The sequence below is a fragment of the Petaurus breviceps genome, unplaced genomic scaffold, assembly GCF_028583685.1.
Source record: "Petaurus breviceps papuanus isolate PSGF00001 unplaced genomic scaffold, PetGlider_PUasm1.0 91133, whole genome shotgun sequence".
NCBI classification, from domain to species: domain Eukaryota; kingdom Metazoa; phylum Chordata; class Mammalia; order Diprotodontia; family Petauridae; genus Petaurus; species Petaurus breviceps.
The window spans coordinates 61675055-61692669 of NW_027187419.1; the positions used below are offsets into that span (position 1 = coordinate 61675055).

At 36.4% G+C, this 17615-nt stretch overlaps 1 protein-coding gene, 1 non-coding gene and 1 pseudogene across 4 annotated transcripts in view; all 3 read right to left on the minus strand.

The window, feature by feature from the left end:
* Positions 1-17615, minus strand: part of LNX2 (ligand of numb-protein X 2) — a 98469-nt gene that overhangs the window by 34716 nt on the left and 46138 nt on the right. For all 3 annotated transcript variants that reach the window (XM_069079903.1, XM_069079904.1, XM_069079905.1), the window contains 3 exons: positions 14559-15042; positions 8982-9223; positions 6881-7080 (listed from right to left, as the gene is read on the minus strand). In XM_069079903.1, coding sequence (XP_068936004.1) covers positions 6881-7080; positions 8982-9223; positions 14559-14959 — 843 coding nt within the window. In that variant the 5' untranslated portion in view covers positions 14960-15042. The remainder of the gene's footprint in view (positions 1-6880; positions 7081-8981; positions 9224-14558; positions 15043-17615) is intronic.
* Positions 140-326, minus strand: LOC138155606 (U2 spliceosomal RNA). Its single transcript, XR_011166893.1, has one exon. It is a non-coding gene; the product is annotated as a U2 spliceosomal RNA (small nuclear RNA).
* On the minus strand, positions 11786-12714 carry LOC138154915 (myosin light polypeptide 6-like; annotated as a pseudogene).

The window sequence follows — 17615 nt, forward strand, 5'->3', positions numbered from 1 at the left end:
CAGGCCCAGAACTCTACCCAACGAGCCACCTAACTGCCTCCAAGGCAACAAGGTTAAGTGACCTGTCCACACACACAGCTAGTAAGTGTGAGTCTGAATTTGAACTCAGGTCTTTTCAACTCCAAGCCCAGGGTTCTATTTGGATTTGAACTCAGGTCTTCTAGACTCCAGGCCTAGTGCTCTGAGAGCTACTTAGAGCTACCTCTAAAATTTTTTCCTCGGTAGCAAAAAAACCATTTAGTATATTATCCTCAGAGACAGGACATATCAGATATTAAACTGATTAATTGGTACTATACTTGACCTTAGCCAAATGGTCAAGGGGTAGCAGGTTTCCTTATCTAAGTTTACTCATTAAATAAAATTAAGGAATAGACCAGGTGATTTCTAAGGTCCATTCTAGCTCTAAAATACTATGGTTCTATTACCTACCACTTTATGGGGACATAATTCTTGGAACCTAATTCAAGTCCTCATATTCTTTACTAAATCACTTCTGATTCACCATCTCATACAATTACCAAAATGCTGGAGTAGTTGTTGTTCAGTTGTTTTTGTCGTGCTGTCCATTCACAGTTTCAATGAAATTCATTCATTCATTCAAACACTAAGTAAGTGTCTACTGTGTGCAGACCACTATGCTAGTAGTTATGGGGAGGGTAGACAAATTATGATGATACACAATCAATGCCTTTATTAAGTTTATAGAACATTAGTAGGGAAAAAAAAGGATAAAAATACACATTATATTACATATAAGAAAAAAATCAGCAAAATAAAATGTTATTTGAAATTCAAGAAGAGAAGTTACAGGAAAATCACAGAAGAAAAAAATGCCATCCCATCCATCCTGGGATGGGTCCTATCCCTTCTTTGATCCTTGTCTTTCTTTCAATACCATCTAAAAACGTAATTTTTTGTTTCCTTAGCTTTCCTTCAGTCTCAGTTCCTTCTAAGATATAGTATTCCTGAAACTATTCTTATGTCTGCTTCATAAACCTTTATGATCATCTATTACCTACCCTAGCTTGCATTTTGAAGTTTTTTTAAAAATCTCCATTGTTTGATATTCTCTTTAGTATGTAAATCAAGCTAGTTTTCACAATTTTCCTCTTTTCCACCTCAGCTGAATTGTTTTCCTTAATGACATCAGAATTTCACTCTAGAGAGCTTCCTATCTCTTCTGGTCTTATTTCTTCATCACAATTTTAGTCCATTTCCCTTTTCTGGATCCTTTGCAATTTGCTCTCTCAAAACCTAATATTCACATCAGACTACAGGGGCCCTGATTTTCTCTCCTCTATCACAAACAGGATGGAGTGTTCACTTTCTCTCAAAGTTTATATCATTTCCACTGCAAAAACCAATTTCTTTTTGGTGAGAATCAAATGTGAAATAGAATTTCCCCTTAACTCTACCTCTATCTAGAGAGAGTTATCAGAAATTTCAAACACTTATTATTATAACATTCATTTATATAAAATTCCACAGGAAAAGTATACAATAAAACTACCTGAGTAATTTGTTTCCCTTTGCCTGTTCATTTATGTCATCTTTTTTTTTTAGCTTTCCACATTCACTTTTTTTTTCAAATGCTTTGTTAACTTCTGGTGTACATCATTCATTTCCGCCAGGAGTTACAAATTTTCTCCCTGTTTTTCCCCTACCCACCTCCCCAAAATAGCAGTCCCACAGGATACCCCCTTCTCCAATCTGCTCTCTCCCATACCCCCCTTTCGACTTTTCCAGTGGATCTCTATGCCCCAGTGCCTGTATCCCAATTACATGTAAAATAGTATTGATAATAATATATATGTACACACACACACATATATATATTTGAATATTTGATTTTAAAACTTTGAATTCCAGATTCATTCCCTTCCTCCCTTGTCACCCACCCTTACTGGGAAGATAAGCAGTTCAGTATAGGATGTACATGTGTGGCTAATGCAAAACAGTAACATAGTAGATATATTGTAAGGGACTGACTACATTTCCTTCCCTATGTCATCTTTTTTGTTAAATAAAATGGCTAATCAAGGGCAGTCACAATTTTCCAAGCAAACTCTACTAGGTGGATTATTACATACATACATACATACATACATTCACACACACATATTAAAATCATACCTGGAAATCAGTTATTAGCAGCTTTGTGGTCTGACTAAATTTAGGCAAAGAACTACTTAGGAACTGTTTAAAACCCTAAGGATCCTCTGTTCTGACTTTACAGAAGTAATTTTTTAAAAATCCAGCAAGCAAGAACTGATTCTGCTGTTTTTCAGATTCATCAATGTAAATTTCTTTCAGCCTCAACATCTCACAAGTAACTTCCAAAGGGCTAATTATTTTATTAATTCTGCTCAACTCAAGTAAAATATAACAACTTCTTAATATCAGAAAGTCCTTTTAAAACTTTAGTTAGATCTTAAAGGCAGGGAATATAGTTCCTCTTATGGGACAAAATATACCAGCTAAAATTCAAGTTAAATATCTATTACAGGAAAAAAAAATCTATCAGTAAATTCATTAGTTAGGGGTTCCTGTTGATATATCTCTTGATATATATCATTTATCCATGTAATCTAAAGTCTTTAGCCCTTCCCTAGACAGTAAAATTTATTTATGAGGGATGGCACGTTTGAATTTTTACAACTACATTAAAGTTTTTAAATTCTGTGGCAACTACAAAGGCTGCATCAATTAATATTAAGTTTTGGTTTCTTTCTAAAGGCTTCACAAAGTCTTTAGAATGGAGGTAAATAAGATGTAGGTTAATAAATTCATTAATCATTCTTCTTTGCTAAAGACATTATTAACTTATGTTCAGTTATGGTACATGCACACATACAGCCATCACACAACACATACCTCAAAATAATAAAATAATATATATAATATTTATAAAAAATAAATAAACAAATATAAAATAATAAAATATGGAAATTTATTATCTTTACATTTAAATTTTCTAGAAAAGCTAGAAATTTCCTTGTTCAGCTCAGAGTTTTTTTTTTATAACTATATTATAGGTCATGTGTTGGATTTTCAAAAATGCTATACTACAGGATCAAAGAATCTAAGATATGAGAGGAACTTTAAAGTTGGTGAACATAGGCCCTTAGCAGTCTAGTCCAACCTCTCAATTTACAGATGAGGAAAGTGAGACTCTAAGAGGGGTAGCGACTTGCTCTATCACCGAGGTAGTAAGTAGCAAAACCAGGATTTGAACCCAGATCACTGCTGCTTGATAGATTTCTTCCTTTCATTGTTCCTTGCCCTTGTATACTCTTAACTTTTATGTCTCTACTTTATTCCTAAAAAGCTTTATCCTTGTGAACTTCAGGAAGATTAAAGTAGGTGGTCTTATGGACATAGAAGTAGCAATAACCTCTCAGGATCAGTCCCTTGGAAAAAGAAAAACAAAAACTGGTGCTTTTGCCCCAGTGTTACCCTCTTTCCTCAAACTTTTACAATGATTTACTTTCCCCCCCTACAGATTCAGGAGAAACAGATAAAGGTGGTAGTCACTCTTGGGAGAAGAGAGTGATACATCAAGAATTTTCCCAAGCACAGGACAAATTTACCACAACTTTGAAGCTTCTGTAATGGAGACTAGAACCACACGATCTCCAAGTTGTAACTGACCGTGAAGAGGCAAATTTGGAGGCACAGTGGCTAAGAGTGCTGGACCTGGAATGAGGAAGACCTGAGTTCAAATTTAGCCTCAGACACTTACAAGCTATGCAACTGGAATAAGTCACTTAAACTCTGATTGCTTTAGTTTCCTCAACTGTAAAATGAGGATAACAGTAACATCTACTTTGTGATACGCACCTCACATCCATCATCCCTCTGTCAGGAGGTAGATAATATGCTTCCTTACAATTCATCTGGAGATTTGGGTGGTCACTGCATTAATTGAAGTCCTTAAGTCTTTCAAAATTGTTTTCTTTACAATGTTACTATTCTCATAATTTGTTCTCCTGGTTCTGCTCACTTCATTCTGCTTTGGGTTCACACAACCCAGATTCTCTTAAATTGTCTCTCATAATAATTAGGGTGCAATAGTATTCCATTAATTCACATATTATAATTTATTCAGCTATGCCTCAATCATTTTAAGAATCAACTTAAGGCACCCCCTTAAATGCTAGTTCTTTCTCTCCCCTTTTACTTCAGGACAAGAAAGTTTATTTTGCTTACGACTACTCCCTCCCTGGTATTATTTTCCCTCTTAGTTCTATCCTCCCAATCCTTGCTTGTTTCCCAGTTAAGTTTAAAGTATGTCTATAGCAAATTATTTGCGTATATGTGTGTGCTTCTGCATATGTATGCATGCATGTACCATAACTGAACATAAAATAATGTCTTTAGCAAAGAAGAATGATTAATGAATTTATTAATCTACATCTTATTTACCTCCATTCTAAAGACTTTGGGAAGCCCTTAGAAAGAAACCATAACTTAAAATTAATTGTCCATTTCTGATAAGATGCCCATTTCCTAGTACAGATTCCCTTCCCATTTGTATATTCTTCTCACATGCTCCACATTTATAAGGAAGTGAAAGTTTCATCCCCTTCTTTGCACCATTAATGGGAATGCAATAAACTCTCTTCTCTCTCCCACTTAAAATCTTCAGTGGGATCCTACGATCCAAACGATCCTACCCCAGGACCTGTTTTTTCTTATTTAACTCCATCGATACTCTTTGAAGACATAAAAATTCTGAAAGAATATTTTCTTTGCTTCCTATTAGAATGTTAGTATTATGTGATCATATGTTGCTTTCTAACTGCTCATATAATAAAGTTCCTTTCTTGTTTTTTTTCTGGACTTTTGTGTTTATATTCCAAGTTACTATTTAGTTCTGGTTTGTTTTTCCCAAGAAAAGTGCTTGAAAGTGCTCTATTTTGTCAAAAATTCATTTTTTCCTCTGTAAATTTATACTCAGTTTTGAAGAGAAAATTATTCTTGCTTATAAACCTTTATCTTTTGCCTTTAAAAATGGAATATTGTATTCCAAGCTCCCCTCTTGTTTCTGGTATAAGAGGTCTTCAATGATCTTGACTGTAGTTCCTTGGTTGCTGAACTGCTCCCTTCTGGATTCTTTGTCATGGGAGATCCAGATTTTGGCTATGCCATTCTGGCAACTTTTCCTTTTTGTGGTTCCTTCCAGGAAGTAATCGGGGGTTCTTGCTATCCTTACTCTGCCCTCTGATTCTAATAGATCTAAATAGTTTTCATTTAGGATTTCTTGAAATAATAGCATCCAAGCAATTAAAAAAAAACAAACCTGTGGTTTTCTGGGATCCCAAAGAATCTTAAATGATCTCTTCCTGACCGGACATTACATTTCTTCTTCTATTTCTTTCAAATCTGAATTTTGTTTTAATTTGTTTTGTTTTCTCATGGAGTCGATTTCTATTTGATCTACTCCAGGTTTCAGGCAGACTGTTTCTTGAGCAAGGTTTACCAAATTCTCTTCTAGGTTACTTATTTTCTTTGCAATTTTTTTCTTACAAAGATTTTGTAATATTTTTATTTCTTGCTTTTTTTCTATATATTTTTTTCTATATATTCATGTAGTCCTTGTAGAAAATAAATTTATTCTTTGAGCTTCTGCTTATAGTAGTTATAGAACTAGTTGCTTCTTCTTTTTAGGGACAAAGATTTGTCATAATTTTCTTTGATGTACTCATTTCTCCAGCATTAGTTCCTAAGTTGGAGATTTGGGCCAGGACCAGGCTCTATTCTTTGCTGCACATTTGCAAGAAATGATTGAGTGGTCACACCAATGGATCTCTTGAATTCTGGAGCTGACCTGACAGGTTAAAGCCCTTCTGATTCTTTCAGGATCCTCTCTAGCATAAGACAAAATGTGAGGGATTTCAGAGGCCCTAGGTCTGGGCTGTCCCATTCTGACAGAGCCCTATAGCATCATGCCAGGCACTGACTTTTTGTGCAGTTCTGGGATAGAATAAGTCATTTATTGAAGTTTTTCACTGGATTCTTTGATAATTAATTATTTGGTTTGGTGTGAACTTCAGAGTTTTGTTGGACTAGATATGTGAGAGCTGGGTGATATGCCTCCTATTCAGGCAGCCATCCTGGCAGGAAATGCTCTTTCTAAATCTTCTTAAGACTAAATAATTCCTATTGGTAGAGCTGTTTTCATCATGTAGGTAAAGTCCACAACACCTACTTTATGGAACACATTTCATGCTACAATAATTCATGATAAATATAAGAAAAAGGATCATGATGAATATAATGACAATATGTATACTTATCTACTACAAAAGATAAAGTAGAAAAATATAATCAAGAATTTGGGTTAAGACCCTTTAGTTAAATTTGTACCTGAATAGGAATCACCTCTACAACATCCTCTGAGCCATTCCAATACTTGATGACACTTAGCATTTTCCTTCTCCCTAATTTCCATTTCCTTCAAGACATCTTTACAAGGCATAGTCTCTAGATACATTAGTTTGTTAATATCATTTCTAAAATGCCATATCCAGAATTGTACTCTCACCAAGGTGAACTACTATGGGACTACCATCTCCTCTGCTTTGGCACTATATGTCTCTTAATTCAGTCCAAGATCACATCAGTTTTTTGGCTGCCTTGTCACACTGTTATAATCGAAAATCAATTTCATGAATCAACTGTCTGGTCATCCTCCCATAGGTACCTGGGAAACTGATTCATTTAAAAACTCTACCCCAACATATCTGCTTTCAATCTAAAAATTATCAAGCTAGTATTTATGTAACTTATGTTTCACTGCCAGAAAAGAAACTGCTCCAGTCTTCAAAATCACTTGACATACTGCAAGGTGACAACATTTAATTAGATTCTATACCTGAAGTATCTGGTCTCCAGCAAGCAATCGTCCATCTCTTGCAATTATGCCATCTCGATAAACTTCTTGGATAACAATGTTGATCAAAGGTGTTTCGTTGCCACCCACAATACTAATTCCTAGCTCAATGTAAGGATTAGAACGATGAATTTCAATTGTAGTAATCTCCCCTTCTGGTAAACTAGGTGGTGGTTGTGAAGCTGACAAATTTAAAAATAAAAAAAAGTGAAAGTGTTTTATAGCTTAGCATTTTTTTTTCCAGTTAAGTTAGTTACTAGATAACAACAGAAAGATATTTCCAGAAACAAAGTATAGCACAAAAACTCAATTAGACTTGGCTTGCCATTTGCTAAAAGATCCAAGGGAATCTTCGCAATACACCAAGATAAGGAAAATGTAAGTTTTCACTTTGAAACAGAATATCACTGCTATGCAGAATGGCAAAAACAGTTTATATTGATTTTTATCTTGTTTTCCTTTTTTTTTTTTTTTTAAAGCAATTGGGATTAAGTAACTTGCTCAAGGTTACACGGCCAGTTATTATTATTTCTGGGTGTGGTGCTGAGTACCTGAGCCCGGATTTGATCCAGGTCATCCCGACACTGGAGCCGGTGCTCTTACTCACTGAGCCACCTGGCCTCCCCTAAGCAATTGGGGTTAAGTAACTTGCTCAAGGTTACACGGCCAGGTGTTTCTGGGTGGGTGCTAAGTGTCTGAGTCCGGGATTCGATCTCCAGGTCTTCTCAACACTGGAGCCGGTGCTCTTACTCGCTGTGCTACCTGGCCGCCTCGTTTTCCTTTTTCTGATCAAACAAATAGCAATTTCTAAAAATTACCTAATATGTGCAAAACAATGTCCTAGGCAATGTAGGGGCCATAACTTATAGGATATGATCCCTATCTTGAAGAAGCTTTCAATTTATTGGGGGAAACCAGATTAACTGATACGAAAATGACTAAGGTAATACAAAATCAAGCCCTAAACGATGTGTATATAAATGTTGTAAGGGATCAAAAGGGTGATAATCAAGGGGAACAGGAATAATTATAAGAGGTTTCATGGAAGAGGTGGGACATGAACCAGGCCCTGACAGGATTAGATGACATGTATAGACAGAGGAGAAAGGAATAAAAATTTTAAAAATAATTTGTAAAAGATTGCTACAATAATATACAATAACCCAGGTTCTATTCCTAGAAGTTAACACTGCTTTTCTTCCTAAATGATTCTACAAAAACAGGCTTTATTGATATCTATCAAGAAACCAGATGATCTTTAGGTGTATATGTGTGTGTATGTATGTATGGGCATGCAAGCACACACACATGTACACGCACACACACCCTCCGAAAACACAGATGAAGGTGCTAATGAGCACCCAGGATATATCCAGAAGAGAAAAGGGAATAAGCTTATTTTGAGGTGAGGGTCAGTGTATCCTCTCTAAAATACCAGCTGCTAAAGTCAGTACTATTTAATGCAGACAGATGAGGGGTTAGCTCACCTACTACTTAGCAATATTCCATGCAGGAAGATTATGATCCAAGGGGATATGCTTCATATTAGAAATTGGGATGAAATCTGTCGCTAAAACATACTGTTTTGCTACAGCATCAGGATAAAAACCAAAAATTAAAAAGTGGAAAAGTTTAATAGCAACCACCTATAGTTTGTAGCCCAAAACTGAAAGGGGAAAAATAAGGGAGGCAGAAATGGAGCTAGGATAAAACCTTATGTGCAGGCAAATTTTTTTTTCTGTCACAAAAATAATTTTTCCTCTCATGCAAATTTTTTATTAATAAATATCTGGTAAACTAGGGTAATCCAGTTTGCCATTAATAATTACTGCAAAAAATAAGTGGTTTTTTTTTTAAAAGCAATTGGGGTTAAGTAACTTGCCCAAGGTTACACGGCCAATTTTTTTGGTGTGGGTGTTAAGTATCTGAGACCGGAACCGATCCCAGGTCCTCCCGACTCTGAGACCAGTGCTTTGTGTTTTGTTTTGAATGGAGAAAAATCTATTAATACAAATAAGCCTGAAAATGTCCTCTTCTGACACTAAGAAATAAAATATAGGATAAGGACGTGAAGTGCACATACTGTCTGCCACTGTGCTTTCCTCAAATGCAGGGTTGTCAAGACCAGGTTCATCAGTCCACATAGGAAGAGCTGTTGATGTCAAATTCCGCTCTGCTGGTACTGTTCCTGTCCCAGAATTGTCTGGTGATAAAGTACCAGGGTGATCTATTACGTTGGATCCATTTTCATTCTCAATTTCGACCTTTAATTTGCTAGTTTTCCTTCTCTCTAGAGCAACTCTCCGACGGGAAGCTCCGGGACATCTAGAGAGAAAACATCAGGTTGATTTTGAATGAGTCGAGAAAGAAAAAAACCCAACAATGTTACACACCACAAATCTAATACCTTAATATCTGAATTAAATCAAAATACCCTCCCAAATAATAATAATTTACATGTAAATACTAAGTACCTCAAAGTATCTTCAAGTTGTCTACAAAGGTTTTAATCTGTCACTCAGGCGAAGCTCTTATGTAGTGTCCCATAATACAAATGCAGAACAAGTTAAGATAGCTTACTACCAAACATGTTACTTCATGTTTGAAATTCAATACACATTTAAGGAGAGGCAGCTTGATGTAGCAGATAAGGAGTCAGTTTTAGAGTTTGAAAAAGTTTGTTTACATTCTGTCTCTCAAAATTGACCAATGATCCTAGGCAAGGAAACCTGTCAGTTACCCCACAAGACTAAGACTGTTAAGTCATAGAAGTAGCTGATCTACATTGGCGAAGGAAGTTTCTTCATTGGGAAAGTTCCCTATGCCAAACAAATCACATGTCTAATTCAAAATTATTAATAACAACTAACATTTAGATAGTGTTTGAAGGTTTCTTTGTGCTTTACATATAAGTCATCTGATCTTCATAATGTTTAGCAAGTCCTTTCCTCACAACTCTGTGAGTATCTAAGTATTATTATTATCCCTTTATGAGGTAACTGAGGCATACAGGTTGATTAACTTCCTTGGATCTTAAAGTTCAGTAAGCATTAGAATCAGGAGGCCTTGTAATCCCCAAACTAGGGCTCTTTGCACTCGTAAAATAAAAATCAATGAAAAAGTTATCCAATACTCTCCCAATGTGGTATTGGAGGCATCATTCTGAAAAGTACAACACTTCTTACATTTTACAACTTAAGAAGTTGATGCCTGCATAGCAATGATAGAAGTCATTAATCCTGGATCACAATGAAGACTGCCCCATGACTTGATTTCTCAACGTTGTCACTTTGATATCCCCAGTAACATATTCCCATGATTGACAGTAGACAATAATGTATCACGTACCTTACAACATACAGTCAGTCAAGCACAGTTAAGGCCCACAAGATACTTCCCTTGTGCTGGACACACACACAGAGGTCAAAATATACAACCCCATCAATAAACCAACAGAAATGGATTTTTAGGTCTGATTTATCCTAAAGAGTCCCAGCACAAGTGTTTTTTTTTTTAAGTACTAAACATTAAACAATAAATAATTTACTGTATTATTTCACTCTTAAAACTTTTTTTAAATCATATGTTACATTGCATGGATGGAAGATCAGTGTTAGACACTGACTTTGGAATTAGAGGACCTGAGTTCACATCTTGCCTCGGGATATCTCTAGCAAAGACTGGACTAAATGGTCTCAAGGTCCCTTCTAGTTCTGGATCTTAAACCCTATGAAATACACTGTCATCTTCTCCTGACTTTTCCTGACTGTGCCTTTTGAGGGCTCTCTAGATTTGCAGTAATTTTTGATCCTGGTCAGCATTTTCTTTTAACATTTCACCCCAGAAGATCCCTAGGTCTTGAGGTCCCTTCATCTTCTTGGTGAGTTAGTTCCTCTCACAACTTCCATTTCTGCCCATCCTTCACTTCTCTTCTGGTTCTGCCCCGGTCTTTTCAGACTTTTTCACCAGGCCAGGTACCTCCCCTTCTCAGCTTTTATATGATGCCTTCCCCCATTAGAATGTAGGATCCTCAAGGGCAGAGGCTTAGCACAATGTCTGGCACACAGTCAGTGTTTAATAAATGCTTAGTGACTTAACTCTCTTCCTAATTCCTGATGGTGGTGGTTCTAATATTTTTTAGTCTTAGGACCTCTTTAAAAACTCCTAAAAATTATGAAAAACCTTTAAGAACTTTTATTTATGGGGGTTATATATATATATATATATATCAATATTTAATGTATTATTAAACAGATACATTTTAAAAATTTTAATTATTTTAAAATAAATATAAACCTATTACATATAAACATTAATATTTCAACAAAAATTAACCATATTTTCCGAAACAAAAATAATTTAGTGAAAAGATTAGCACTATTTTACATATTTTTGAAAATCTCTTTAATGTCTGGCTTAACAGAAGACAGCTGGCTTCTCATATCTGCTTCTGCATTTCATCTGTTGTGATATGTTGTTTTGGTTAAAGCATATGAAGAAAATCTGGCCTCATGTGGTTATATAGTTGGAAAAGGGAGGTGTATTTTAATAAGCAAATAATGTATTATTATTATGAAAAGTTTTGTGGATCCCCTGAAAGGTCTCAGGGACCCCCAGGGGTCCATGGGCTACACTTTAAGAACTGCTGCCTGAAGGCAAAGGTTTTGTTCTGGGTCTTCTTCTTCTACCAGCCTCCTTAGGAAGGAAGGTGAATCCAAAAAAAAAAAAAGTGTATGAGTACATGCAAGTTTAATATTTATATATGAAACTAGTATAAGGTAAATGATGAGGTCTTTCATAAAGTCAGGGCAATCTGTTAGTTCTTTAGAGAAGGATTTACTGTTGTTGTTCAGTTGTTCCCATCATGCCCAACTCTTCATGACTCCATTTGGTTTTGTTTTTTTTTAAGGGAGCTGATAGCAAGTTTATTTGGTGAAAGCAGAGAGCAAACAGGCCAAAGAGGACATATGGTGGGGGTTGGAAGTAAGGATGTTGGTAACCCAGAAAATGTAGTTAGTTGCTTCAGGGGTAAGAGGATGATTTTCACACTGAGAAAGTTAGGGGGTTCTCTGTGGAAAGGGGAGTTGTTTTCAGCCATCCAGCACCATGCGGACTAGCTCTTCATAGATGATAAAACCGTTGCTGTCTTTGTGCCCTCCCACCAACACTTCCACTTCTTCCTCTGTCATCTTCTCACCCAGGGTGATGAGGACGTCTCGTATTTCTGCCCCCATGACTGTGCCGTTCCCTTCCTCATCAAACACCCGAAGCCCTTCTACGTAGTCTTCATACGTGCCCTGGTCCTTATTCTTTGCTACGGTTTGCAGCATTGGCAGAAAGTGTTCCAAAGTCCAGCACCTTCACATTCATCTCATCACTCTTGGGATTCCCTAAGACCTTGAGCACCTCAGCCTTGGTAGGGTTCTGGCCCAGGGCTCGCATCATGTCCCCACACTGGCTGTATAAGATCTTTCTATCCCCTGTTCAGTCAAACAGCTGAAAGGCCTCCTTGAACTCTGCGGTCTGATCCTCCACGAAGTTGCACATCTTGGCCATGCAGAGCGCTTGCTCCTACTGCTGCTGTATGTAATCCATTTGGGGTTTTCTTGGCAAAGATATTGGAGTGGTTTGCCATTTTCTACTCCAGCTCATTTTTATAGATAAGGAAACTGAGGCAAACAGAGTTAAGTGACCTGCCCAAGTAGAAAGTATCCAAGGCCAGATTTGAACTCAGGAAGATGAGTCTTCATGATTTCAGGTCTAGCACTCTATCCACTGGGCCACCTCATTGCCCCTTGTATATTTATATGGCTTTATTAACTGTCTCTTAAGTATACTCTTTCCCTCACAACTCCCATTTGTCTCTAATACAAAAATTCTGTGTAGCTGTTCTTTCCTACCGAAAGAGCAGATATAGGTAGAATTGTGCTTTGTTCAAATGAATAAACACTAATTTCTTATCTGCATCTTTTACAAGCACAATGTAAGATTTATATATTAATATACTAATGTATTTTAAACAAATCATAAAAGGCTACGGTAATTTTGTCCAAAGCTAGGATACTTTAAACACACTGTTAAACAAGTTGCTTTTATAGCTACTAATATCTTAAATGTTAAGTTTTTATTGTTGTTTTTTAAGACCAGGTCTGTGATTTCATTCATATAGCTCCTGGTAAGGAAATTCCACTCAGATCATTAGCATCTTTTTCGCAACTTAGAATCTCAGCTACAAGAGGCCTGGGAAAGGTCCAGAGTTTAAGTGACTTGCCTAGGGTTTCATGGTAGCATGTGCCAGACTTAGCACTTGAAAATAGGTCTTTTCTGGCTTTAGGACCATCTCTCTGTCCACTATGCCATTCTGCTTGTCAAATATTAGATTATTTTGGAAAAAAACTACTAGTTGCTTGGCAGGATTTTACAAGTAGTTACTAAAATATGTTTTGTGCAACAACATAGAATCTCTCTTAGTATTTCTATATTCATTAGTATTTTTTCATCTCTAACTTTCACATATTACCTTTAGGTATATAATTGAGCCTGAAATTCAATTTTATTTATTCTAAACTTCACACTGGACTGAGGTGGTAGGTTGCAGTGGCGGGGAGCAGGGCAAGTCTCTTTTAGCTCTATTATTTCCTATTTGAATCTAGAACATAATAATCCATGCTTTAATGGGGCTATATTATATTTCTAAAGTATGTACTGCTAGCATGGTATAAAAATGTTTTCCACATCCAACATAATGCTAAGTATGATTTACTAAATACAGAGCTGGTCTCAGACTCAAGAATACCTGGGGGCATGCATTTCCTCTGATATACAATAGCTGTGTGAGCAAGGCTAAGAGACCTCTCAGTAACCAAAATTACAGATGAACTGTTGGTATGCATCAGAGGAATGAGCTTCCATGCTAGGCATTCCAAATACTGAATAAATCAGTAGTTCAGAATCCCCCAAGGCAAACAGTGAATAGCTTACAGTTTCTATAGCACTTTAAGATTTTTTTTTTTGCTTTTTGGAGGGGGGAAGGTAGGGCACTTGGGATTAAGTAACTTGCCCGAGGTAACGCGGCTAGCTTTTGTGTTGTGTCTGAGGCTGGATTTGAACTCAGGTCCTCCTGACTCCAGGAACGGTGCTCTATTCACTGCTCCACCTAGCCGCCCGGCACTTTAAGATTTACAAAGTAGTTTTCTCACCACAATCGTACGAAATAAGCAGTATAACTATTATTTGCTCCATTTGTAGAGATGAAGACACTGAGGCTCAAGCAGATTAAGAAATTGCCCAAACACAGCTAGAAAGTATAAGAGGTTCTGTGAACCCAAGTCTTCTGATTGCAAGATAAATGTTCATTCCACTACATCACAAGGACACAGAAACGGGACATAACAACATGAGACAGGATAACATGGTATTTTATTGAGTGTAATAAAAATTTGTCTCATTCTTCCATAAAAAAACCCACAAAAAATAAAAGTTAAAATAAAATTTTTAGAAACCTAGCAAATGATAAATGGCTAAAGATGAAATTTCTAATGGGCTAAGACAAAATATATAATGAAAAAATAACAAGAATTAAATTATAGGCTCTTGTAAATATCTATTAAACTGCTATCTAATAAGCAAAACTTACTAATTTCCTTAATGTACCACTTACCTGTTTTTAAGATGTGCCTCTAGGTCACAACGCTGCATGACATCTTGGCATACTGAAGAAAAGGGACACAAAACTAGCAGTTTGTCTAAGAGCTTATGAACCAGAATACTGGATTTCTTACACAGTTTAAAATGGAGTCTTTTCCGATCCAATGGACAGAAATCTTTCTCCTGTAAAAAGTTCCTTAGGCACTTGTAGCAGAATGTGTGTCCACAAGGGGTATCTAATGGCTGTAACAGGGGCTGAAGGCAAATATGGCAGACCAGGTCATCATCCACTTCATTCTGATAATTGTACAAATGATTTTCTCTGGTCCAATGTTGTTGACCACATTCAAAACATAAAGGATTTAAGGAAGAGTTCTGTTCCATAGAAACAATTTCATCATTGGCAGTACCCATTCTAAACCAAATGGCACAATCTTTGTTTTTTCATAAGTCAGGCTTATGTTTAAGGTTTTGTTTTCTTTCAGTGGTCCGTTTTTCTATATAAAGACAAAAGTAAAAAAGCAGTATTAATCAAGCTAGAAATGCTAAAAAAAAAATTGCTTGTTTATTAATTGATTATAAGCAATGCAACAAATTAACATCACTAAACTTATTTAAGAAAGAAACCAGAACAGCAAGTGCAGTTTAAAGTTCTTAAAGAAAAAAGGCTGACAGAGGGTAACATTTCAGTTATTCTAAGCTAGCAACCAAAATGGATGTTTCATTGTCTAGTTTTCCTTGACAAGAAGACTTGTGGTTAAAAGTAAGGATATTATACCATATTACTGCATTTCACCCACATAATCATCACAGAATTTATGCCAATATTTTGCAAAAAAGTGGGCTGTGACCGTTGTGTGAAGCTATTTTTAAAAATTTTGTGCTGGTATTAAATAAAAATTATTTATTACTAGAATATCACTGGCAGATGAACTATACAGCTTAGCTAGTGTGGGAAGATACAAGTCTTATCACATGACTTACTCATGGCAGCTTCACACTGGCCTGCTCCCCTTGTGCCTTATGGCTCTTCACTGGGTCTAGTGACAATACCACTACCACTGCAGTACTCTAAACAAACCACGCAAGTAGGGTTTTTGGAAATACGACAGTATGTATACACTCAGATTTCTAGGTTTGCAGCTTGCAATATGAAAGAAAAATGTGTATCCATATGCCACTGGTGAATACATTGCTTCACTTTTTACCTTTTAAGTGGTGAGAGGAACAGAATTATACTATGTGACAAATTGATAAAAGATTATAAATTTTAGACAGAAAAAACAGGGTGCATTGATTATGTGGTAAAATACGATAGATACAAAGCAATTGGTTTTACTGTCTGAAATCCCTCTCTCCCTCAAATGCTCCACTACTTAACAGCAATTAGAAAAACAACTAATTTACCTTGTATAACACTAGATTTACTCCACTTTATCACTACCCTCTACCCTTCTGATTGGAGGGTGGGGCTATGAATCTCCATTTAAGGAGAAAGCTCAGCTCATAGCCATTTTCATTTCTCAACTGGCTGCACTACTATGGGATGTCTGACTGCTTCTCTATTTCACCTTTCCCCTACTCACCTCTGGATACCTCTCTTCCCCTCTGCCCTGTGCTTTTCAGTTTCTTTTTCAGTTTTGTCTTCTCCCATTAGGTTATTAGCTCGTTGAGGGTCAAGGACTCTCTGTCTTTTTTGAATTTCTATCTCCAGCACTAAGCATAGTTTCTAGTGCAGAGTAGGTGTGTAATAAATGCTTATTGACTATTGGAACATGACACATACTTTCATGTGTCCTACCAGTTCTGATTCTTTGTTTCTTACTAATTTTAATTATTTATACACAAAACACAGACTGTAACAGTTCAGAAATCTATTCTTCAGGATAGCAGTCTGGTATGATTCTATCCTCCCCAACCCCCTTTCCAACTCAACCTGGGGAAAGTGAACTTGACTCTAATTTGTAACAGCACTTCACCAGAACCTGTATCTTCTGTCTCTGTATCCCCAGTACACTGAATATATCTGATCCTGCTATTCTCTGAACATGGAATGCCTTCCCTCTCCCTCTATACTTGTCGAAAAATGACCACTCCTCTAAGCCCCCTAATCCAAGGCCAAGTTTTTAGAGTCTAACCTAAAGAGCGTCCGGGAGTCAGGAAATAAGGGTTTAAATCTTGTCTCAGATACTTAGTGTGCTGTGATGGGCAAGTTTATTGCGGTTGTTTTTTCAAACTTTCACTCTACGTATCTGTAAAATGAAGGTAACAACAATAATACTACTTATCTCACAAACTGTTATGAGGAGCGTCCTTTGCAAATTTTAAGGGACTATATATAAATGAGGCCTTTTTGGGAATCCTATTAGCAACGACCTTCTTGTTCAAACCTGAGAACATTTTATTTGCCCCCTCTATTACACTTATTATGTAATATCATATTTATCTGTATAGAGTCTTATCCTTATAATCGTAAATTTCATGAGGAAAAGAACTTTTCTAATTAAATATTTAATCAAACTCAATAATGTATTAAGAACCTACAATGCACAAGGCACTGGATAAAGATGAAAAAATGAATGTCTTTACACTTCAAGAACTTTCAAAGTGGCCCTAACCTAGTGTCCTGAACAAAGCTGGCCCTAAAAAAATGCCCGTTTAAATACTATGTATGGTCTGTGACCGGAAGATGGATAAAACTTATTTTGCTTGGTCACAACAGGCAGAACTTGGAAAAGGACTTAAGTTGCTGCAAGGGCTATCTTAGCTTAATTTACCTTCCTTATAACATTCAGAGTTGTTCAAAGGTGGAATGAGTTCCCTTGGAAGGTAATGGCTTTTTCATTTCTTGAGTCAAGTAGCTGCAGGGATGAACTGCGCCAAGGGCATTGTAGAGCGGAATTCCTGTCTGGATATGAGTTGGCAGAGATGATTTCTTAAGTCTTCTTCCAATTCTGACATTGTGTGAATAAACTGTCAGAATATTCAAATTGCATCTGAGGTAGGTTTTAAGGTAAGTGTCAGGCATTTCCTATACCTCATATGTACTGTATTTATAAACAAGGCACTT